At 45.5% G+C, this 25,796-nt stretch overlaps 1 protein-coding gene and 1 long non-coding RNA gene across 2 annotated transcripts in view; one reads left to right on the plus strand and one right to left on the minus strand.

The window, feature by feature from the left end:
* LOC113464782 (uncharacterized) overlaps window positions 1-25,796 on the plus strand; it is a 74,952-nt gene that overhangs the window by 24,457 nt on the left and 24,699 nt on the right. The window contains exon 3 of the long non-coding RNA XR_003389641.1: window positions 9,648-9,713. This is a non-coding gene — a long non-coding RNA (uncharacterized LOC113464782). The remainder of the gene's footprint in view (window positions 1-9,647; window positions 9,714-25,796) is intronic.
* Window positions 1,990-25,298, minus strand: LOC108628567 (homeobox protein B-H2). The gene is made up of 3 exons (XM_018030567.2): window positions 23,290-25,298; window positions 13,901-14,123; window positions 1,990-4,628 (listed from the first exon to the last, which is right to left on the minus strand). Exons 1-3 carry the CDS (start codon window positions 23,726-23,728, stop codon window positions 3,770-3,772), a joined length of 1,521 nt encoding a protein of 506 aa, XP_017886056.1. The 5' UTR covers window positions 23,729-25,298; the 3' UTR covers window positions 1,990-3,769.

Genomic DNA, 25,796 nt, shown 5'->3' on the forward strand with positions numbered 1-25,796 from the left:
CTATACTTGTTTCAAAGTGACTTCTCAAAACGAACATGTTTACACATTATATTTTAGTTGGTTTTTAATCAATTTCAATTGATCGATGTATTGTAACTACGTCAGCGTACAAAGATACTGGTTAAGGAGACAGGCCGTGCGGTTTGGATCGAAAATACAACGGAGGTAAAGGACAGGATGCGGGGGCAGTGTAACGAGCGCGTACTTTTGTTATCCGGTGATTCTCTTTTGTCGCCAGTTTCAGGATGCAGAAGCCCGGCAAAAGCTCGATTTGACCGTGGGTTAACCACATCCTCTCCCAGCCCGAGTCCCTTCTTCTTCTTCGGTTTCCAACCACCTTCGGGAAACGAACCGCGTGGAACCTTCGCTTAAAAATAATACAAAACGAAACTGTGATTTCCTACCCGCTTTCAGCTAATAAGCGTATCCGTTCTCGGGCCGCAATTATGCAAACCGTGCGCGCCAAGCTTTCTTCGACCGTTTTACGAGGCACACGTTCGGCTCGGAACACATTTAACAGCGTGTTACGCGCTGAAACCGCTGTCCCACGGAAGTCGACTCTCGTTTTAAAGCTGGAAAACCATTATGGAAGAACGGCGATAAATGTATTTCACTTTCCAGACCGCGAGTCTTTCACTCGAAGATCGTTAACGAATTATCGCCGGGATCTCGTTGCCTGCTTCCTGTCAACCGCTAGCGTCTGAGAAACCCGTCAACGATTGTCCGAACGTCTCACGTAATCGCTACTTCCTACGAGAATCGAATTATTATTCTTTCCACACAGGTCTATCTCGTTAATTAACACGTGTTGCGCGCAAGCAACAAAACGTTTACGTGATCCCACAGTGTATCGTATGGACAGATCACAGATCTTATGCAGTTATAAAAAAAAAGAGTAAAAAATGTATATAATGTCTATAAATTTGTTAATGAATTCTTATTTTTTTAATTGAATTCATACTTTATTGAGATTCGTTAAGACTACGTAGCTGTTGAAAAAATATCAGAGGGCCACCGCTAACGGGGCTCGAATTAATTTCAGGTAATTGGGGATATACGACGCTCTGGCTACCCGTTTTACCCTAATAGGAATAAAATAAGCCCTTCGCGACGGTTAGCGCTCCGAGGCTGGCTCCTACATAATTGCTGCGTCGGCTGACCAACGCCGGAAATAAGCAAACGCGATTAAAGCCTCGAGGAGCATGCTGTCACGCTCCTCGAGTTTTACCTCCTTGCAAATTACCCACCTTCGGCCAGGGTGCCGAAAATTTCTGGCTTGTAATGAAGACGAGGAACAGACGGTAACGACCGACTTTACCGCTGGGATTCTTCCACGCGAGACCTCGTTAAAATCCGCGATTTTACCCGATGAAAGTTCCGCTTTGTTTCGTACTTTCTACGATGGACAGCTTAGGCATTACTCAACTATCTCGATTAGCCGTAAGTGGATACGCGGCTCGTTTACTTATGTATTTAAGCCGCAAGACGCGAAACGCGATCAAACGGTTTACATAAGTGTGCGTATGTAAATGGGGAATGCAAATAGGCGTGCGCAGGCATTAACCCGACATCACGAACGCCGCGGAATATGCATTGCCGCGTGGTAAACAGCTCGGAGAGGGCTCGTTTAATGACCAATCTGTTGTCGGGAAATAATCGATGTATACGAAGGAATTCGATCGGTTCGATCGCGATAAGAAACACCTTCTCTTCCTTTCATTTCAACCTGCCATCGCCTCCGGTCCGTATGCGAGAAGAAAGTGTTAATTCAAGAATTCAATTAAACTTTACGCTGATGAGATAATCGTCTAAATAATGAAAAGTCGCTTACGTTTACTTGTTACGAGCGTTTTGCGCACAGACAAGCAATCGAGACGTTACTTGCTACATTGTCCGTATCGATAGCATCTACATATAACTTTATGAATACTAACGAACTTATTATAGGGAGGAGTGGATTGATGGAATTAAATAACGAAATCGAAAGCGTTAAATTTAGTATAATGTATTTTCCATATAATAATTCTCGCTATACAGACATTATTTTACAAAGCATGGTTTTATACTAAGTACCTCTTGCTGTATTTTCTTGAAACTGAGTCGCACGATACGTACCGTGGGACCAAAAGTGTTCGCCTTACTTCGTACACACCTGGTTTCAACCTAATTTTATACATTCATAATACTGGTATTTCTTCGGCGAGCGCGTGACGTGTCCCCAATGTCAAATCCGATACTTTTTTCGTTTAAAAAAAATCCTAAGTTAACCCCTTCCGGTACGATTTAATAATAAACCTAATGACGAGCTAAACTCGTCATTTTACCGGAAGGGGTTAAGCCCCTTTTTCCAATGCTGAATAACCTGAGTGCTAAGAACGCTATTTAATAATTTTACATCCAAAGTAATTATAATTCCTCATTGGAAATAATATTAATTCTCTTGTATAAACACATGACTAATTAATTGTTATTAAAAATAGCAAGGAATTAGAGTTGGCAACGTGAAAGCGCGACTTAACTCGGGCAAAGCATTGAAATGTTTCTGATAATGAATATCGCAACGGTCTGACGGGTCGAACACGTCCACCGCGTTCTTCTACGTATACTGGAATCTGAAAAATACTTCGGAATATCTTGTTATCACGGTTGGCTTCGATTTACGCTCTAGAAATACCCGCGGATTCTCGACTCGTCCAACCGGCCTATTCGACGACTTACGATACGACTTCGTCCTCAAAACGTAGACGGCTATTTACAACTGTTGTTCCGCCGGCCGCGCGAAAATTATACCGACGTCGCGTTCACGGCGAATTAAACTAGCAGTATTTACAAACGGGATCCATTCCCGTCCCATGTCGTTCACGAGGAGTCGCGTCGATGTCAATTCACCGATTCCCCTCGAACGGCAAAGTGCCAGTTTCACGGGTCATTCGAACAGTCCTGTTCCTCTTTTTATTCAGCCACCGGGTGTAATTTCGTGTCATTTCGGATTTCTGCCCCCGCAGGCAGGCTCCCCCTAATGTCATATTAATTGTAGATTCGCGTTCGTGCGCGCGATCGGCCCGTTTCCTGGCGCGACTCCAGCCGCTCCCGATGGTAGGTCTAGTCTCGAACCTATTCTTTATCCCTTACCCCTTCCCAGACAGGTGAATAGTGTTTCTTTTTTTTCTTTATTTACACCGAGGAAAGCAGCCTCGCGTCGTTCAACGACAGGCTTTTACCGTTTCGCCGGTGAGATTCACGATCCGTGCGAGCGTTACGATAAATCCGTCGACTATGAGTTTACATCGAGTATGAATACTGTTTCACCGTCGAGTTAAATGTTCAAATCGCGAAACTTTGGTTAACCACATAATACTTCCTCCGTCCTCATTATCTAGGGAATCCCGGACGTCCCGTGCCATGTCACTTCCTGTGTACCTCACGTCCAAATCCACCGTTTACGCAATGTCCACTGACGTGAATTCTAGTAAATATCGATCGACCAAAAATCAGATACATCCCTGTCCATAGTCAATAGCTATAATATTCGTTCTTCGCCCACCAACTATTCAATGTTCCTCATTGTGCCAATAGACGTTCGATTTTCCGTTTTCTAGCTGCTCTATGAAGGATCATCTATCTCTTCATTGCCACTCACTGGAAGTTGATATTCCTCAAACGCGTCAACGTTCAATTAATCATAATCCTCACGGAACGAACCGTTTGATCGATCCTCGCGATCAAACTCGACACGGTTCGATAATTTTTTCGTTTCAGCCTCCAAATCCTAGATATCATGTATACTCTCTTCGTCGCTATCCGCTCTTATACTCTGCGGACTGTCCTCCCTCTTCGGTGAGCGACTAGTGCTCCTGTCCCTCTGTCTCGTCGCCCTCTCCCTGTCTCTGCCTTCGATCATATCCGGACTGTCTCTATAGTAGCTGCCTAGATTCGACATGCCCGAGTTGAGCGATCCGATGGTGTTGCTAGGTCCAGCCTGGAGCATCGTCGGAGGATAGAGCCTGTCATCCTTGCACATCGGAGATCTCTCCCTTAAAGTGGGACTCCTGCTTCTATCCCTCTGCCTGGACCCTCTGTCTCGATCTGCCACTTCCGGACTATCTCTATAATAATTGCTCAGATTCGACAAACTTGAACTAGCAGTTAACGTCCCAAGAGTGTTGCTGGAACCCGGTTGAACCATCGTGGTCGCGTACAGTCTTTCCTCTTTCATCACAGGACTTTTGCTTCTCTCCCGCTGCCTGGACGATCTCTCCAAGTTCTCCCTGTCTCTGTCAGCCATCGTCTCCGGACTGTCTCTATAATAGTTGCTCAGATTCGAGAGACTAGAGCTCGCCGTTAAAGATCCGAGAGGGTTGCTAGGTCCGGCTAGGATCATCGTGGGCGGGTACAGTCTGTAGGGAAGCGGCTTCTGCAAGGTGACAGCAGCTGCCGACGCTTGCTGATAGAACAGACCGTTCGGCAGCGCGTGTGCGCTCGGGTACGGCCAGTAGCGTCCTGCCGCCGCGGGGTGCGCGGGAACAGCCGCCGCGCCGCTTCCGTAAAGCTGCTGGAACGCGGCCACCGCGAAATTGTTCTCCGCCATCATTTCAAATCCGGTCAACGTCTGCCTCTTCCATTTCGTCCTGCAAGAATAGAAAAACACACCTTGAATCGTACATATTGCCAGGAGCAAAAATTGTTACAGTATACCAGCAACTAATTTATCATATTTAAAAAAAACGTCAGAAAATCATTTGCCTGTTAGAAATGATTAGTGTAATATACGTATCTTCGATCGTAATGCGGTAGCATGCTCTCAAATTCGAAACGATTAGGTCCGAGGCAATTATTCATAGCTACCCTTTGAAACACGTCGCGTCAGGGGCTAAATAAAAATTACTCGCGACTTTTTACGATTTCTTCGAATCCCACCCCCGCCAGTTCGATCGCCTCTCTCGATCTCTGTTCGCGTATGTAAATCTCGATCTGGGACAATTACCGCTACGAACCGGGGTGGCGTGCCGCCAAGCGGTTACCGTTGGCCACACTGTCGGCGGGCTTATTATACTAACAAATAGCCCGTGGAGTTTCACTGGCTAATCATCGCCTATCATGCCACGTGCGCGAGTTCCTTACGTCGACGTCAAACCGCCGTTACAGGCCCTTTTACTATATCTTTGATTGGAATTTAAAATATAATTAATCGGGGCACTGCAAGTTATAATTATTGATGCATATCAATTTAAAAAATTAAATTCAAATTGCGTGGTGTGCATTATACTTTTGATGTTTTACACACTTTTACATATTACTTGCATTCCTCTGCACGTTCTACAATTGCATAAAATCTATTCATGGAGAATATACATCTGCTTATCAAACAAAAGGACAGCACTTGACACGGGTTGAATTAAAAAACGAATAACGATGCAATTTCGTAATTACGGAAGTGTAAATGAAAAGGATCCGCACTCGATGATAATAGACTGTCTGAATTGGACCAATTACGCAACTGGTTGCGTCGCGTTGCGCGTAATTATTAAAGAGCGGAGATGAAAATTACGGTCTCGTATCTAAGCCGACACGTAGTGATTTAGCTCTCTCGCTCGAGTTACAGTGTAGTACTCTCGTTTGTTATTACTGTAAACGTAATCTTATACTGCATTGTCGTGCCGTCGCGAACGAAACTGAAAACGTTGTAACTTGAACAAAGATTATCTATTCATTTATGTATAAACGGACTAATAGTTATTTTCTTACAAAATATAGCAACGTGAAACATTGAAAGGAAAAGAACATTTGAATTATGATTGATTGTACATTAAGTATGAAGAAAAGATAATTAAAACAATGTTAGTAATAATAGTAAAATACAATAATAATATAAAACAAAACATGATCCAAAATCGAGACGGTCACACCTGTTACAACTGTCTCGAAGAGTGCATGAGTGCATGTAGTACAGTAAATATTGATTGTATGTATGTATGTAGTCTCCATGTTTATTCCAATAATTAGTATAAAGTGAGCAGTGAAAATTAAAATTATATTGCACAAACTGGGTGGTATTGCATAAACTAGGTTAGTATACAGTATACATAGTAAAAGCGAGAGGCTGTCAGTTGTAGAGATAGGACTTTAATAGCATCGACGGTATCATTAAGTGTATCAAACTGAGAGCAATAAGTACTGATTAATCTTAGCTGCAACTCTGGCCATAACATTGAGATGTTCGAACCTTAAGATATATCTTTGTTGAAGAAATAAGTGTATAGCCCTAAGTCGCGCGTGAATTAAGTTTAAACTACTCCTATGGAATGAGACAATGTATAGTATCTAGGATTATATTTCGAATGAAGACAAACTCAGCAATAATTCTCCCATCGTGCAAAGTAAGCCAATTATATAACCGATTTATAGTCAGTAGTCATGATCAAATCGGTTCATGAGAGAGTCAGTAAGCATAGAAAGACATAAGAATTTACGATATTGATGAAGTATCAATTTAAAAACTGAGGTATATAAAGTGTTTTTATTATTCAATTAGCCTTTAATATTCTAATATTTCTGCTTTACATTTTCCTATAAATGCATAAAGTCAACAGTTTAATTATAGGTATGAATGCCGGGACGCGTTGAAAGGTTAATAAAACTTTGAAATCGACGTAAAAATAATTTGAATGCGGAGCGAGGTTCGTTAATAATTTAACGGCAGTTATACGGGTAATCGATCTCCGTTTAATACATGCTCATGGGCCAGTAATCGGCGATCGATCGGTCGATTCGCTCGCGTTAATTACCGCGCGGTTGATAATTAGAAAAAGCCGACGGGACGAAATCGGCAATAAAATTTCGGTTAACCGTTCTGCCGCCGTCGCTGACGGAGCGTCACGATTATCCGCGACGATAAATCAGTGGAGCGCGTCGAGTTGCCCTCTCAATTAAAAGCGGGCGATGAGAATTTGGGACAATAATTAACGAGCGGGCATTCGTTACGTTTTTCCATAAAAGCCGCCGGTGCGGTGGATAAAAATTAAACGAAATAAAAAAACAAAATAGGAAAAAACGTTATACCTTCGAAACGAGGCCGCGGATTTTTTTCGAGAGAGGGGGAGGGGGTGTGTGTGCAAGGGAGGGTTGAAGTTCGCTGTCATGGTAATTAATAATCAGGAGATCCGCGGCTGGCAAGGGACAAAGCGGCTCTAACGGATATGCAGCTCGCACGGAAAATTCGACAATTAATATATTTCGTGGGGTGCATCCATTCGTGCCTCTGGTTCTCGGTGCGCGTGCATCCGAAAATGTGGGCCACTCTCTCACTCTCTCCCTCTCCCGATATACCCCTGCTTTTGTGACGGTCGACGATATAGGGGAGGTAGCAGTAAAATCGTTCATGAATTTTAAACAGGGCCTCTGAATCGAGCCACGATCATTTCTCATTTTTCTGCCGGCGCGAAAGGAGACCAACCCGATACGCGCGCGCGAGAGAGAGAGAGAGAGAGAGAGAAAGAGAGAAGAACCGAGACGACAAGTTGCTATGAAAACCACTCGTGCGATTATATGATGAGTAATGTTTTTTAATACCCCCGCTGCCGGGAGGGGTGGCCGGTCATTTTCGAGTGCAGCCACTCTAAAACACCCTTAATTGCTGCGCCGGGCTCTTTGTATCGGTATTGAATAACTGCGGGAGAGAGGGAGAGAGACCGAGGGTCGGAAGTAGCTACGGAAAGAGCAAGAGTCATTGATTTATCGTTCTCGAGAGGTTACCGAGGGCTGGCTCGATCTTGCCTCGAATAAAGCGTGAAGGGTGAACGGGGTGAGGGGTGTGGCGTCAAGAAAGTGTAACGATCGTTTTCATCCGAGCTTAATGATCGTCGACTTTTCGAAAGGGAACGCGACGATGGGAAACGTTCCTTTCGTTAGTTTACTACTTCTACTATACTTCCAACGACTTACGGTCTATCAAAAGATCTGACAAGTATTCCAAATCACAGATTATTTAATTTGGTACATTGTAAATAAATTACATAATTATAATCATGTAAGAAATCATAATTCTGCATGTGCATAATATAATTTAAAAGACTTACAAATGATGATACGCAATCGCGATGGGATACGAGACTACGTGGGACACGAGTGGATCGGCACCTTTACTGAGGAGGTAGTCAACGGAAATTTTTGCTCCCGACACCGAACCGTGGGTATCGATTATTTAAACAGAGCAGGAATTATGCACACGAAAGAGTTTACTTAAACGAACGCGATATAAAGGAGTTACGCGAGTCGTGCACGGTTAGAATTAGGGGGGAAAGAGTTAATGCATTTATAATGGTTGTTTGGGATTGTGTGTGTTACGTGGCCGGTGGTTTTGCGGTTGCGAGTCCTCGCGACACTAATGCAGCCAAGCTGTCGGCTCGGTTTGCGATAATAATGGCGACAGACAGAGAAAGGAGCGGTGAATAGGGCGACATATTTTCAAATTATTATACGCTCGACTGACTGCGGGACACATGTTCCGCCAGGATAGACGGGTGAACGTATCAATTTTGATCCGTGGTACAAAGGACAAACGGAATCGAAACGAACCGCAGACGAGTCGCATTTTACGTAATGAGTAGATGTTTTGCGCACTCGTGCTCGTAGCACGAAATTTAAAAAAAAAAAAATTGCCGTTCACCGTTCAAGGGGTAACTGGTAACGAGCCGAGGAAATAACGATACCACGCTTTCTCGGTCCGAAATTGCCGTGCCACTTTGTTAGTATTTTTAGATGGGTGACTTTAGCTGGAACGTTATAAACGCGCATGCAAATGTATCGTTATACCAACCCCGAACGGTTATCGGCTCGGTTAGCCTCGTTTTTCTACTCGTTTCGCGAAATTCCGTGTGTGCACTTGAACAGCGCGTCGTCGCCGCGTCGTCGGTTTCGTGACACGAATTTTTCTCTAGATGCGTGCCGCGAAACGAGCGCATTTGACTAGCCGAGGGGAAATCAAGACGATCCGTTATAAAGCGGTTTTACTAGAGGCGTGGGAAGCTCGTGTGTTCTTCCGGCTGGTGAGGAGAAACAACGGAGCTCGCGGGATTCTCACGATTGCGATGTATCACGACGCGTTAGCGATGTCGCCACGCCGTGTTACGGCGCAACGAAAAAAGGATTAGAGAAAGAGACACCGCGCACTGTTTCTTGCATGTTTCTTTCACCGGTAGCGCGGTAAAATTTGCACCTAATTTACTGTTTCAATGGAAATGTTTTGCGCGCCTCTCTCTAATTAACAGATCGCCTCGGGTGAGCCTTAACAGCGCCTCCGCTTTAGGTAAATTGCTATATTTACGGGGGCTTTCTCCTCAGTGATATTTCTTTGCCTCACACTTATGCGCTTCATTCTTGAAACAATTGGTTCATTAATTTAACCAGCGATCAACATGTGCAATGTGTAACATTCAGCGTTTCTAGTTTCTCGTTTGAGAAATTTTCGGCGTGTGAATTCAGCCCTGACAGACCTCTCTATCTTCACTATCTTATTTAACTGTCCCTGACGAGAACTTTTTGACCACTGCTTCAGTATAACATTGAACAAGAACGCAAAGGAAATATCAGAACAATCGATTTGTGCATTCTGAACAGCTATTAAATAGAAATAATACGGTATGTTTCAGGTGTATGCACGTTTGCGTTCCGGCATAGGATCATCGATAAGAATGGACTCCACGTTTGAACAAAAGGTAAGCGAATGAATCAACATCGTAATTAGTCTTTAGCGCGGAAATAAAACTAGCTCGGTGCGCTAGCGTGTTGGAGGGTAATTTTTAATTTGCCGGTTGCGTTATCGGTATCTCATTATCGCCACTCCGTGGCCCGTTATACACGTATCATTCTTACCAGTCTTGCCTCTTATCCAATGTGTACACGAGTATATCTCTGCGCGGTAAAATATTATAGCGTGTTCACGGTCGATGGTGTTTAGCGTTGATGGCATATAACGAGCGCAAAACCGTGTGAAGGATTCTACCGTACCCACGACAATCCTGTGACGTTTTCACTTGCTCGTATTTTCGTTTGACGGTTCTTCCTTTCGAAACGTGACGAAATATTTCGTTCCACTTAAACTTCTCTTACGTTCAATCGAAATGACTCAAACATTTTCCCTCTTAGCTTCAATTTTTTGCCAATTATTAGCATAGATTTAAGTTGGCATCCGCTCAGTTTTATCCTTTCATCTTTGTATACGCGTAAGTTGAATGCATAATGCGAAATTAATTAACAAAAGTTGAAAACGGTATGTTTGAAATGAGCATGGATAAAAGAGTGAATGCTTTTAGACCGGAATGTTTGACGTTAGTAGATGTATAATTCAATTCGCATTACTGTGTTCTTGCCACCGGTGGTTTCATAAAACTAAAACATCAGATTTGGTAGCAGCGAGGCGTGTTCTGCCCGCGGGACTCGGGTTTCTAGAGTATTATGCGGTAGCTTAATGCTGTTATAGTTTACGGCTTACGTTCTTCAAAATTGTTACTATTCTTTCCACAATATTATTCAATGTGTCATAATTGATTTTCTTATAAAATCGATGTGTAATTCAATCATATTTGATGAATAATCATTCAAATTTTATTCATATCGAAAACGTCTTGCAATTCATTGATTTCCACATTGCATCACATCAGTTGATGATTAAATTGTAACAGATAGTAACTGAACAATGTACGTAGAAAGGATGAATGTCGTCAGCAAAGGGTTAAGGCCGTGATTCTAATTAAAGTTAATACGGCTTCGGTGGTCACGTGTTCTCAATAAATCCACGCGTAACAACGTAAACCTCTAGTCCGCGCGTGCATTTATACGCGCCCGAGCGCGTAAATAAATCTCGATGCCCGCGAATTACATAAACGAGCGGGTTCGCCTGAGATGCATTAGAGCGCAGTTTCCGACCGAAAGCGCGAACGTATCGCCACTTATGGATCCACCGCGCATAATTAACCGGTAAGTAGCCGGCAACGTAACGAGTTCTAACGACTTCTAAGTATGCACGTTGCGTACGCGGTCCCCGGAAGAAGTGCGAATGCCTCGTATCGAGATTTGCCTTCGCAATTTAAACGGTGATCGATTCCGGAAAACGCGTACACCCCCTTTCATAAAATCTTTAGCTATATTACAAAATGAATGTATAGATAGAGCAGAATTTCAAATATCACATTCATCGCATTAGTATTTCTAATAGTCAATGAAAGTTCTCTTAAGATATGAAACTTTATAAAAATTATTCGTGATTTATCGTACGATTTGTTACATTGCTTACTACATGGTTGAAACTATATGATTTACTGTAATCTTTCAGATTGTCAGACTTTTTGATAGGCACGTGGAAGTTGTGAGATTTGTGAACGGAGGTGTACGATGAAAACCGTAAAGCCGGCAAGCTTTAAACGCCTACTTACCTATCCTGCCACCACGGGGATCCGGGATTTACTCAGGGTAAATAGTGGTCGTGTCGAGTATTCATTACCGGCGACGACCTGTTTCGTTTTACCGGTTCTGCTTGTTTACCTTCGCGTCGTTTTTCGCGATCTCGTTACCAACGATTTGCGAATCGCTCTCATGCCGCCTAATTATCCCCGTTCATTCCCAGAATTCATTCCCTGTTGGAACAGTTTTCAAGCAGTTTTGTAGCGTAATAAGATTGAAATTAATGATACGCTGAGATAGCATCTGTTTCGAAATAGATGTAAAACATATGTAGAATTATTGCATGTAACATATAAACTCACTTGAGATTGAACTTAGCACTAGCTATTACAAGACTCACAGTTCGTGTTTTAAAACCGTTTCCAAACAAAATGTTTGTAGACCAGACAGCGTTATAGAAAAGGGAGATGAAACACGTCGTCGCCGTGGCGCCCGAGGTGTGGTCGAGGCGCCTCCGCGAGAAAACGCCGAGTCACTTCGGTGTGCCGGGCACTGTACACGTAGGGAACAACAAAAGTTTAAGCGGGCACTTAAGAAGCCGGCCGACAGAAGCGTCACTAATTTTCCCGGTCTTTTTGCAACCCGTAATAGCCATTCGCTCTTTCATCCGAACCAGCGATAATCATGGCACGCGTATCGCCGATTAATTAATCCTGTCTGATTATTCGTAACTATCGTGTTTATTATCAACACCGAGATAATTACAAATATCTGAAGAGTAAGAAGAATTTCGTATACATGAACGAGAATGCATGACCGATCTTTTTATGATCCTTGGATTCATTATAAAAATCGAGTCAATTTGACGAACCTCGGGAAACTAGCTGTGATTATAATAGATTAACAAATGGAACGCGTGATACGCGATTAGGATTGCTCACGAAACCGGCTCGCAATTAGTCCCAAAAATCGGAGCGGTCACCGAAATTCGGTCTGACGTCTGTCATTACGACGTTCGCTCGGCTCGTAATTGACAGTCTAATGGCACGGTTTTCAAGCCGACGATTGTACGTGATGCATCACGAGGTCCTCATTAACGATTCCCGCTTTCTTTGTGCTCGATTGGGCCGCTTGTCCAAACTAAACGGGCCAGCATGCGGTGGAACTCGCAGAGTCACGAGTTGTGGGTGTTCCGGAGCTAATCAGCGTTCGAGGGTGCCGTAACGAGAACGAAGATTGCCGTGAAGTTTTCGGAACTCGTTCGAAGGAAATTTGTTTTTTCGTGGAAAGTAAAGCGTCACGCGAACCCGTGTCAACCCTTGAACGTCCACAGAAGCTTCGCTTCGCGGCTCTTTGAATATTCCTTTATACATTAAGTCGATTTGAAATTCACATTTTCTATACATTCGAAAGACAGTGCAAAGAAGACAAAGGGTTCTTTCAATGCCTTCGTATTAAAATTCAAACGGCGAGTTTAATTGAATTTAAACTCCTTTCGTTCGAAGGATGTTTCCCTGAAAAACAAAGCGAGGCCTGCGAATATAATTTTCCTCGGTAGATCGGAAGCATCGAATCGTCGTGACTAACGAGCGTGATGGGAAAAGATGATGTGAGTATCGACAGGACGAAATTGCAGGCGCCACTGAATGACTCGGTAGAAAAACGGTGCTCGGGCACAAAGAATGCCGCTGAAAATCCTGAAACTGATTCTCCTTCCGTTATCTTTTCATTCAAAACACTCGACTTCCCTGTATCTCTCAAATTGATCAATTTGGTCGTCCAGTTTTCGAGTCACAATATACTCAAAAGTAAAGTCAGTTTTTTACAAAGTACATATCCTACGGTTTCGTGGCAAAAAGCGAGGTTCACGGTTTTTTAAATGGATCGTTCACGCTGCCGCGATTACCAGCGTTCGCGGGGCTCACCACATGACTTTCGAGAAGCCCGGAGCGGTCGGAGGAACGTCCGGTGATCCTTTGCGTTTAACCACATAAACAGCGGCCTTTGTTGGCCGCCGCGATTTCCATTTACGGATTCGATACGCGCCGTCACGAAAGCCCATCGCCGCTACGCTACTCATTCCGTCCGGCTTGATGAGGAGCATCCCCCAATTGACATGCACACACGCTATCGAACGCGTCGATCGAACTTCTTATCTCCTCCCGTTCACAAAGTCAATCCATTGTCCATCCCGTTTTCATTTACCGGTACCGTGATTCGCACGTTTCATTGTTGATTGCTTATTAAACTGTTAGGACAACCTTTTTTCCTTTAGATAAATCTTGATAAATCATCTCTGAAGTTTTTCCTTCTCAATGCAACTGTGTGTATCGATTGAGGAATGATGTATTGTAAAACAAGAGTGAAATATTTCTCTGTATCAAAGAATTCCGAGACTGACAAATGTCTTGTTTATTCCTGAAGAATGAAGTCTTGTTTATCACGTCTCGAGATTATCCCCATGTCTGATCTATCATAAATCTTGTGGGAGTTTTAATCCTACCTTCTGTTCTGGTACCACGTCTTGACTTGGGTGTCGGTCAGTTGTAGCTTCGCTGCTAACTCCATCCTATCCTGCACGCTCAGATACTTTTGCCGCTCGAAACTCTTCTCGAGCGTCTGTAACTGATGATCCGTGAAAGCCGTGCGCGCCTTTCGTTGCTTCTTGCTCTGCGCCGAGCTGAGCGCGTTCGACGACGAACCCTTCGGGTCGTCCTCCTTGCCGCCTGCAACAATCACGATTCAAACAGTTTTAAAATTTCAATTCTTGCCAATATATAAAAGTATTTCACATACATTTCATTGTTCCTTAAGAAATCAACTCTTGTTAAATCTTTATAACAAACACATTGTACTCTGTATGTGGGACACGTAGTCGAAGCAGTATTTAAATTCGTAGTCCAGAAAAATAAAAATCCCGAAATGCTTGTTGTTGGAATGAACAAACTGTCTACCCTAAATGTCTAGGTATGCAATTCAACAAAACATACAATATCTATTTCTTCATGAGGTGTGCATCGTCAATTGTGTTAGAACAAGTAAAAGTCGAAGGGTTGGGTTTTAGGAAAGGGTGAATTGTGGATTGATGGAAATCCGTAGGGCAGGGAATCGATTCGGTGGCGTACTTGTTTTTTTGGTACCCCTGCATGGCGATCAGGGGACCCAGCCTCTCTCGTTCTATCGGCGGAGATCCTTTTGTTCTCAGTTCGAGTCCGCGCAGCCGTGAGCCGATTGGCTGGTATCGCGGATTGGACCACGCAGCCGCGTCGAGACGTCGCAAATTATCCCCCCGTCGGCACCCACGGAAGAGGGTGGGATTCCCCGAGGAAACCGATTACACCCGATACACGTCGGCAAGTTGCTTCTCTTCGCGCCACACATATACGCGAATTAAATCTGAACTTACACCCCTCCCGCATCTCGCCGCCCCTGTTTGTCTTTAGTATCGTCAGAAATTTTCAGAATGGAAGAAAGTAATGATTCGTTTCGTATTCAATTTGTCCCAGTAAACAATTATCCTCTACTTGCTGGCCTGTGAGCCTCAGGAAGGGATGAAGTATCTATCATTCATGGGTGGAAGCGAAAGGTCGTGGCCTGATAGACGGAATTACAGTCGATGGAGTATCCGTTCCGGTGCAAAATTGGAGTGTTCGTTGGAAAAGTTTCGAAGTGAATCCCGCGAGGGTTTCGCCGATCGGTAGTGGTATCCCGGGAGAGACGGTCTGCGGGCTTCTAAAAGTATCCTAAAGGACCGTTGTCGCGAGTTCATCGATTGGAACGGTCGTGGGTGGTGCGGAAGAAGCTGGGTAGGGAGGCTAGGGGAAGGGAGGGAGAGAGTCAGGTTGGCGGAGAGCTGGATCGAGTTAACTCGAACGAAAGCGTGGCTCTTAGCCTCCGTTTGATCGGCCAGATTCGCTCGAACGGACCCGGGACTGGTCCGCCATACTGAGAAACATGGCCGACGATCCCTCAGGAAAGGGTCTCGCGAGTTTCATCACAGACTGCGGGAGCCGCGGGAAACGGGGACGAGGCAGGCGGGTTGAAAACGGAGGTTGGGAAACTAAATTTATATACTATGTGATACACTTAGAGCGCGAGTCTCGACCGACGCGAGTTCTCCTTTTTAGACACTTCCAAGACGTTGCCCGGGAACTCGTTCAACCCCTCTGGTATCTCGACGGCGGAGAGTTTCGAGTAACTCGAGAACTATCGCGGAACAGTCGTCTCCTTTCGTCTTCTCTTTCCTCTTTTTCCCTTCTGGAGAAATGCTCGTTCCACGTTTCTTCTGCCGCTTGCTCCCGCGGCACGTACACCTACATGCCGCCGCCGCCGTCGTCGTCGTTCCTCGCTTTGTGTGTTTCACTTTGCCCTCGCCCGGTAATAGAAACCGATGCTCTCCCGGAGGAGTTTCGGAAAAACGTTTTCGCGATTTTCCGTAGAGAAAACGGTGAGACGATACAACAAATATCGTATACTACATCCCCTCTCGGATTAACGACCGGTTTAATTCGATGAAAAATGGAAGAGACTCTACGTACAATATAACCCAGAGAAACATTTCAAAGTACTCATTTTTCTTGTCTCCCCGTGACAGTATTCTTTTAACTTCTCCGCCACCTATTCCCATCGCAAGATGCTTCGCGTTTCATACACTTTTTCGCTCCTCTGAAACTTCCGAGCAAACACCATACATCTTGTCTCTCCGCGGTGGTTCATCCTTCATAAACTTTATTGTTCTCACGGTGGAAGTTTCTTTGATAATCGATACGAGCGCAGAAAATAAAGATATCTATCCGTCGCGAAGACACAGAACGGAAGAGATAAACGACACAGATTGCTTGCGAATTCGTTTCAAAGGGTTACTTTAATTGCGTTCGTACGGATAATTGCCGCAATGGACATCAGAGGAATAGCGGCACCGGATGCGGCGACGTGTACACCGATGAAAATTGTCGCGCTTCGCGCGCGAGGGGCTACGGGGAGGGATGGAAGAACGAGGGCCTCGCGTGCTGCACCGACGATATACGCGCGGTGCATAAAAGCGAGATTAACAGGATGTTTATCGAGCAATTATTCGCTGCCGCAATTAGTCGTTGCACGGTGCCGCGTCGCGTCGCGTCGGCCAGACCAGGTATCGTCTTCGTACGGCGAAACGCGACACCTGCGAGATGTACGCCTGATTAATACGAAACCGACATACATAGAGTCGTCACGTCGACAATAATGTTTTTCCCTCGTAAAAGATCTTTCAAATCTCGATCTTTCCTAATGTCGCAATATGCAATTTCAGTGGTCAAAGTTAGTAACTGTGCGTACCTTGAAGTTTTTGAGCAAAAGCCTTTTATTCAGCGCTATTACGTGTTTTACAATGGATCCACATTCCGTTGTTAACGGCACTGCGGCAGCTTTGCGGATAAAAACACACACCTGCGGACCGGTTAACCACGTCGTGGCGAAATAAAGCAGTGAGCAAATAAAATCGTCGCGCACAATGGAAGGAGCTACGGCTACCCTTCCGCGAGCCACCCCCCTCGTTGCCTCGTGTTTCTTTCCAGCTATCTCCGCCCGGTCGTAAACCAGGCCAAAGCAACGCTTTGCGAAACTTTTATTATCGCCGCTTTTACGATCTGTCCAGGATAATTCGAGGCTCCCTTATCGCGATAGTTACGTTACAATCTCGCTATTTGTTCGTCGTAAATAAATATAATAGTTGATTAGGAAGCAATTATTGTTTATCGGATAACAAGACAATTTGTTCAGACTTTCGGGCAAATAATATGGAATAACAATTTATTGGAGAGATAAAAGCTCTATTGAGATTTTTGACGGTCTACCATGTCGTTAAAAGGATATTTAATTAATCGTTTGGCTATTGAAGTATTTTAGAAAACGTGTGAAAGGCGTAGGAATTTATTTAGCTTTCTGAATTCGAGTCACACCCCCTCGGTTGGCCCCGTGTCGCACGCTGGCCTTTCTTACCTCGTACATACACGCACCCTCTCCCCTGTATTGTGTACAAGGGCGGCGGTTCCCGACGGGGGTTGAATCTGACCCCTCTCTAGTATTGTGTTACCGTGTCGCCACCTTTGGGGTAGAGAACACCGGGGATAATGTTATAGGGCTAACGTTTTATTGCCTGCCCACTCTATTTGCAGTCACCCCGGGGGATAAACTGCCTCAGAATTTCAAAAACAAACTACCAAACATTATCCTGCCTGTGTCTCAAAAAATCATTCCAATTAACCCTCACTTAAAACGGTATTTCATATTTGATACATTTTGTAGCGATTGATAATTCTGAACCGACTCTGGAAAAATTCTTATCAATGATTCTGAGAAATAATTTAAATATGCAAAGTATATCAGACACGAATGACGGTCGCTTGCAGTTTAAGGGTTGAAAATGATTTCAAGGGGCATTTTCTTCCTGCTCAGACGAGCACCTTTGACATCAGCCTGAAGTGGATATTTTTAAACGTTGTCGGCGGAATAGCTAGAAGGAGAGGTGTCGAGTGTCGTGCCTGTACAATGATCTGTCACCGAGTGGAAACATTATAGGGAAAAATGCAATCGGGAGTTACTGTCAGATCGAATTAATGCGAGCGCTAAGGTTTCGCGGGGTGCATAACGAGCGCGTTTCTCGAATTTCACGGGTGCATTCCCCGTGGCCGGTGAGTAGGAACACACCGACTACTGCACCCTGCGCCGAGATCGTTCCGAAGTAATTAGCTAGGACACCGGAGAGGTTTTACGCAGTTTCCTCGACCGCAAATCTTTTTTTCACCTTTTGCTGCGAGTTACGGTCCGGCAATGCGTAGCGTTTCGAATGTCCCTCATCGATGCAATGGAATTTTCGGATACCAAGCCTTACGTTCCTCCTCATATCAATGACAATTATCGTTGTACATTTATTACTCTTATGCAATAAAAATTATGCGTATTCTGTCTTGATATTCATTAAGCATAAAATCTGATGATCAAACAGTGAGAAATACAACAGTTTAAGAGTGGAATCTAATATCTGTAATGAATTGTTTAGGTTTTCGTGTTAATAAAAGATTAATCGATTCGAGGAGTCGAATGTTGATTCATGAACTGAGATGATCGAAAGAAAATAAGATTGTTCGTTACTAGTACTTAGAAATGAGGACATTGTGAAAGGGGAAAGATTAGTCTAGAGCAATGAGTAGCTTACCCTAATTGCGGCAGAGGGGGAAGTAGTACCTAGTCCCGAGACTTGCTTCAACTTCAAATCGGATTTACTTGTACATGACAAATCGAATGTTCTCCTGCGTGCGTTGACCGAAAACCAATAAAAACTACGACCAGTTACGATCTTAACAGGGATTTCAATTAACAAATTTCAACGTCAAACGTCATGCAGTAGAAATGCTTCGAATTTTTACTGTTATCTATCGTAACGTACCAACGTGATGTAGTGAACTAAGCAAGAATATACGTTTCCGTTTCCAATTCCATTTACTTAGAGTTAAAATATGAATTAGTTCTAATAATGGAAAATTGATCACGGTAACGCATGATGGGAAACACCGAAAGTCGGCCCTTTCTGACATCAAGGCCGCGGGAGCGTGGTCACGCAAAAGTCGTGTTAGCGACTCGCCAAGTGGCCTCCTGGCAGTCGTTGTCGCTCGTCGGGGCGTACACCCTCGTGGCTCGTGTAGGTGTGCGAAGTCGCGTTCGTGACGCACGCTCGCGTGTTAATTGCGACTGCATTCGTCTAAATATGCTTCGAAGGAAATTTCGGCAAAGCCAGAGATGTGCCAGCGTCAATTAACCGCGGTGACGTCGACGAATAGACAGGTTTTTTTCTCTGGCGCCGCCGACGCGGCATCGGGTAGAAAAGTACCGTGTAGATCGTTCCCTGTGATCGAGTTAATAACAACCCCGTTAGAATCGAAAATCACCGGAGGAAGTCGTTAACTGTTCTCCGTATCTCGGATACAGAAACCGTTCGCTTTAGCTACCGTAAACATAATTTTATCGGTACGGAAAATGGCCGTGGGACTATAGAGTTTTCACAATACTGTACTCCGCGTGGAAGGCAATCGGGGTAGATTATCGTACGGTTAATTTGCAACACGTGCAAACCGTCCGATGTTTACAAAGCGGACCGATCTTAGATCGAAGATTAAAGCGAACATGATTAATTATTCGAGTGTTCTTACGGAATTATGCTTCTGAAACAATACATCCTGACCCGATTAGCTCGAGATGCTCGCGTAGAACGACGGGTTAGCCATTCTTCGTTAGCGATCTTCCATCTTTCCATTCGCTCGACATTTAGTTATTCTTCGATTTACCTTTCGGATGATTTACTTGACGGGTTGCACCGTCTGCGATTCACTTTCACAGCCGTACAGTTTCCAATGCAATAGGTAAGAATTTGCCTCTTTAAGGGGGTAGCGCAAAGCGAGGTCAGCACTGTCAACGTTGGAACGAGGTAGTTAAGAGGATTTGCGAACGCGAATCTCGTTAAGCGAACGTTGAAAAAGCAACCGAGCGAATCCCAACGACGACGCAACGCGTGTTCGACCGTTACGATGGAATGTTTAGGAATAATCCCACTAACCTGCCGATTCGTCCTCGTCTGCCATCACAGTTTTACTATAGGATTATCTGTACGATGTCATTTCCGATGTACGGTTCGCAATTAATTTCATCCTTTGCAGAATCGTTCAAAAGTTTTTCGTCGAAAATGTCAAATCCGTTCGCTGGCAACGGCAATACCCTCGGCTTTGACGTTTCCATTCTGGGTCTCGGGCCTCGATTATTCGGAGCGCGGATTAATCCCGGGCGAGATAGTCTCGTCAAAAAGCTGACAGCCGGTTCTCGTTTGTCAGGGGGTGCGAAAAAAAAAGAGAGACGCCGCGTAAAAGGGGAGGTAAGGAGGAGCGAGAGGCTCGTTTCGTCTCGGCACGGCTCTCATAGAATGTCCTAATCCGCGCGGAGATCTAAACGGTTGCCAATCATTTCCGGTTCTCGGATTAGTCGCGCGCGAAAAGTCGTGTCGGTTCCCTTGCAAGGGCGTGAAACTGAACTGGCGGACCTTCCGGCCAACAATGCTCGAATGTTGGCTTCGTAAGCGGATTATAAACGATTTGTACACGCGCCCGAAAACGTCTCCATCTCTCCAGCCCGACTGACTTTCCACGCGTTTCTCTCCTTTCAGCTATAAAACCTTAAAATACGTTTTAAATCGATTAGCTGCCCGAGTCAAATGGCTCTTAGCAAAATTTGTCTCCACTTTCTGCTGCGTATTTCAATCTTACATAAAATTATAAGAGATCATCATTCTTAATTTCGTGCGACATGCGTCACGCTGTTTTAACGTAAAGAGAGTCTTGCATCGATCGGGGAAAAAAAGAGAAGCGTGTCCGACGGCAATTAACATCGTAGCTATTTTTTTAAATCGGCCCTCGTTAATCGTTCATTGGATTGAACGAGCGAAGCAATTACTGCTGCGAGATTAGATAGGCGTGCACGGAAAACAGCTTTGTGTACAAGTTAACGTTTTTAAAGAGCGATTCCTTTTTTTTTTTCTGGTTTTACCGGGGAAAAAACATCGGCGAAGAAAAAGCGCGGGCAAACATCCCGTTAGCGATGCGTGGAATAATTACCGGGCGACGACGTTTTGCAGCGTGATCGCGACGAAGCACGTAGGCGGGACGTATCGGGAAAAAGTTGATCGACGGAGAGCAAGATATAACGCACCTTATCCGAAGAAACGGTGTCCGCGTCGAGAGCTCGTTGATAGATCGGGAGGATGGATCTCGGCGTGTATAATCACCGGTTCGATCGTCCGGAAAGCGTGTTCGCCGGCAATTACAACAGCGTTACTCCTTCTAATTGGCCTTCATTAATTCTTTAGTCGACGGCTGGTGCCACGATTAGCCGCGTGTGAGGTTAACCGCGACTGATAACGACCGTATGCATACACGTTATTCGGAGAAAAGACCGCGATACGTGCTTCTCAATTTCAAAACTATTTCTACTTGGAATTTTTAACGGAATCATCGTCCGCCAATTTCATTAATAAAATGTAATTGACTAAGGAGTAAGAAAATAGTCGCGTATTGAAGTATCGTTTGCTGTATCGGGTGAGCTGCAATCGCATCTATTCTTTTGAATGATGTTAGTACGCGAAGGAATGTAACGCTGTTGCAGGGGAGATCGGTATCGGAAAAATAACGAGGCAAGGAATCCGCGATTCAACCGCGAGTAATTGTTTAGAGGAGGATAAAAGGTTGTTTTTTGCAACGTGGGGAGAGAGAGAATGAGAGAGAGAGAAGATCGGTTATTCGGTTCTCACAGTCGGAAGCAGTATTAGTGCTCGGGACCGTGTCTCTAATCACGTAGCCGTAGTCATGCGCGTAATTGTTCTTAATGTACTTTTTGTGGGAAATAAGCCGATTACGATGTAAGCGTATGAACTTAGCCTCGAAGGAAAGTACCGCGGAGCCATCGTCGATCGACGGCACCAACGGCAACGGGCAACGCGGGGCGGGACGGTAAAAAGCCGGTTGCAAATTGACGGAAATCGTCCCTGAATGATTGGTATTAGCCGTCTTCTCGTTGAATCGTCGCGGCTCGAAAACCAGCCGAGATTGACAAATGTCCGTAATTACCTGTTTTTTGGCCGGTAATCGTAACTCGAGAAACATCTACGGCGAGTTAATCGCGAGAGGAAGTCCAGTCCGATTGAACAAACACGCGGGAACGATCTCGCGTGTTTTCCGGCTAACGCATCAAGTACGAAAGGTATAAACGGGAACGGGCGGGGAATAATGGACGGAAGTGTCGAAATGGTCAGCTTTGGGATTCCATTAACCCGAAAAAACCGCAGAGGCCTCTAATTAGGGGACGAAGCACCGAAAAATCGTTGCCGTTCTATGAAATTTCGAAAGCGGAATCGATCAGGAGATATTACGGCTCGGGGTGTTGGGTACCCTGGTGGGTCAACAGCCGGAGAGTCGTTGGTCAATTAGAGGACCGAGGTAAACTCGCGATAGGTAACAGGTCGGAGATGATGAATGAAGCGTCAGGCACCTCGATCCATTCCTGATCCCTAAAAATTTATTGTAATTTAACTGGCGAGATTTATCTTCTGGCTATCCTCCTCAACTTCTTCTTTCTATTAGAAAAGGTTTCTTCTGTGCATTCTAATATCTAATGAAAGTATATCCACTATAAAACGTTCTCAGTTTCCCTTCTGTAAGAAACGAATCCTGACGTAATTTTCTCTTGCTACCAAATAGTCGAGGCGTACGCATTTATTATCGAAAACGGTGAAATCACTTGGCACTGGAAACCCCGGGGGGCTAAACGGCGCGGCGGAAGACGTCTCACGGGCTAGGAGACTTGAATGAAAGAAATAAGGGCAACATAATTAAAGCGTTCGAGCGCCGAGGTCCAATTTGAGACCATTAAAATCCCTAAACGATGCCGGGACGGGGGCTTCCTTTTCGAGAGGGGAAGGACGACCTCTGTGGTAGAGGAAGGTCTTTTATCTCCCGGGAAATATCTGATTCCCGAAGCACGGCAGGGTCGGTCGCGTTTTGTGCTGCTCGCACGCCGGCGACGCGACGGCCGACACGATCTCTCGCCGAGTGGAACATCCGGTCGGGACAGTCGGCCCCATAAATGTCCTTGACACCTCCGTGAAAGTGTACGCGAGCGCGGCCAGGTGAACAAACCGTGTAGCGAAATTAATTTCGCGCCTCTCCTTCCTTTCCTCGCAACTCGTTCCACCGGTTGGACGATTAACCTTAAGGAACGATTAAAGAGCACGTAACGCGACGAATCTCGACGTTACAACGATTTAATCGTTCGTTCGCGGAAACGTTTAGCGAAACCGAGATAAGGCGTGCTTACCATTCGAAGTAACGGAAGCACCGTCGTGATGGCTCGCGTCGCTATCCTCGTCGAGGTTGCTGTTGTTCAAGGATGTCCTCGACTGGTGCCTGACGCTCAGGTCTCTAGGTGTCGAGGGTGGACTCCCGGGCGGCTCTTGGGTCTGCAGTCCCATCTTGCTCGACGCGCCACCCAAAATATCGGTGATCATGAACCGGGATCGCTGAGGCATCGTCGTCGACGCGTCGCCGCGTTCGAGACCGTTGTTCCCGGCGTGATTGTTGTTCCTCGCGTCCAACCCGTTCGACAAACGTTCCATACCGATTCCGTTCCTCTCGACAATGTTCTCCAACCGGTGCGCCTCGAGGCCAGACATCCTGCTAAGGTTTAGACCGTTATTGGCCACGGTGACGCCGCTCCGTGCCGCCACGTGGTGGTTCTGATGATGATGGACCGTCATCACGGTACACGTAGGTGGTTCCTTCGGGCTCCGGGCACCTGCAGGTGCCTCTGTCGCCACCCCAGGACTCGCTCGGTACCTGGGAGACAGAATCTTGCCGACGATGACGGCGTCGCCTTTCGATCAGAAGTCCTCGCACTTCACTGTATCCGTTTTATCTAGCCGAGCACAGTTCTCGTTCTATCCAGCGTATCGCCAAGTCTATTACGAACATTACCACAAGTCCGACACCGTTTGCATTCTAACAGGTTTACGACTAGGAAGCATAGGAGATGATCGTTCGATTTCGAAGCGAGAATCGAGAGTAAATGGCGCGTGAGATGGTTGCGATGCACCTTGCGCTTCCTCCCGTTCACTCGGTCGCTCCACCTCCGCCTCCACCTTCTTCTTCTTCCTCTTCTTCCTCTTCCCCGCAATTAAGGGGCCGCTCCGTTGGTCTCCTTGGTTAATTGCTAATTGGCCACTTAACATAATTGCCTCGCGTAACAGCCAGATCGCCGGCCATTTCCGCTTTCCTTTTTCTATCTTTTCTTTAATTATTAATTAGATTCTTTTTCTCTCGACGATCCCTCTCGCTTTTCCGCGAATCCGCTGCGTGATCCAAGAACCACTGCGGCGCACGTTGCACCGTTAAATAGCCGCTGTCACGCCAGCTACACGTCGCGTTAACCGCTCTACTAACGAGCAACTCAAACCGAGTTGGCCCGAGATCAGACACTTGATTGTTCGATCACTGCTCGCACTATCACCGGTTTTCTTCTGTCTCTCCTTCAACATGAAATTCTCGATACAAAAAAGAACTCGATTCACTGTGTCCTTTTCAATCTTCTCCGTTCAACGATCTCTGGTACGCGACACTTAAAAAAAAACCCGGCGTCGATCCTCTTCGATCCGCGTTCAGCCAATCGTTACGATCGATCGTGTCGCGCGGGAAATTTCGAAATCGATATCGGTCGCGCGTCGATCCCCAGAGGCGAATGTTGCGTCTCGTCGGGGCTTCGTGAGCGTACTCTGAGACGAGGCGTGCGCCTGCATCGGTTTGCCTCGACTGATCTGCTCGCACTGAGCGGACCAGGCGCCTCCGCTCGTTCCTGGGCGGCCATATCGGTGTTCTGGCACGCCCTGAGGTTTCCCTTCTTCGTGTTCGTTCGAACCAATCGTTACCAGCGGCGCTAACCAGTTGACCAATCCGACTCACGGCAACCTCGGCGCCTTCGCTACGTGCCGCGGCTACGCCCAACTAATTTGAAATGTGTTTCAGCGGTAATTCGATATAAAATTGTAGTTAATATCTTTCATTATAGCGCCGGGAGGGGGTCGCGAGAACGGAGTGGGGCTCGTTCCGAAGGGGAGCTGGAACCCGGTTCGGAAGGGGTGGAAAGGGGAGAGAGAGAGATTGATACGAACGCGCTTCTCCCACTTGCCGTTGCGTTCTCGTTCTATCCACGGGTCTCGTTCGAGAGATCGGTCCCCGGAGCAGTCGAGCGGGAGGAGAGGTCCAACGCGACCACCTGGAAGGGGTTGAAGAGCTATCGAGGCCGAAGGGTGGTCCTAGCTTCTACCGTCGGAGAAAATACCACCAACTTGTACTCTACGATTCTCTCGCCCGTGATACAACGGACGATACTACTTACTCGCCGACGATTCCCTCCCTCCCCGTTGCTCTTCACCCTCTAGTCGTTTAGGTACAATTCCGATAAATTTTGTGCGAAACGTTCTCCGAAAGCGCGTTGTTAAGCTACTGTTCTACAGGATTCTATTATACAATACAACAGTATATTTAAAGCTGAGTACACTTGTTGAAAACAATTTGTGAAAATCGGTGTTAGAAACACGTAGTATACAGAAATATAAATTAATCATGAGTAACTTAATCTGTATCTGTGAAGATATCAACTATTCTCACGTTCTTCATCCCATAGTCGTTTGAGTATAATTCCGATAAATCTTGTACGAAACATTCTCCGAAAGCACGTTGTTAAACTACCGTTCTACGGAATTCTATTATACCATACAACTGTTTAAAGCGAGTACGCTTCGTCGACCGGGAGGCAAAACGTACTAATTC

The sequence above is a fragment of the Ceratina calcarata genome, unplaced genomic scaffold, assembly GCF_001652005.2.
Source record: "Ceratina calcarata isolate Rehan_Ccalc_2016 unplaced genomic scaffold, ASM165200v1 scaffold53, whole genome shotgun sequence".
NCBI lineage: Eukaryota > Metazoa > Arthropoda > Insecta > Hymenoptera > Apidae > Ceratina > Ceratina calcarata.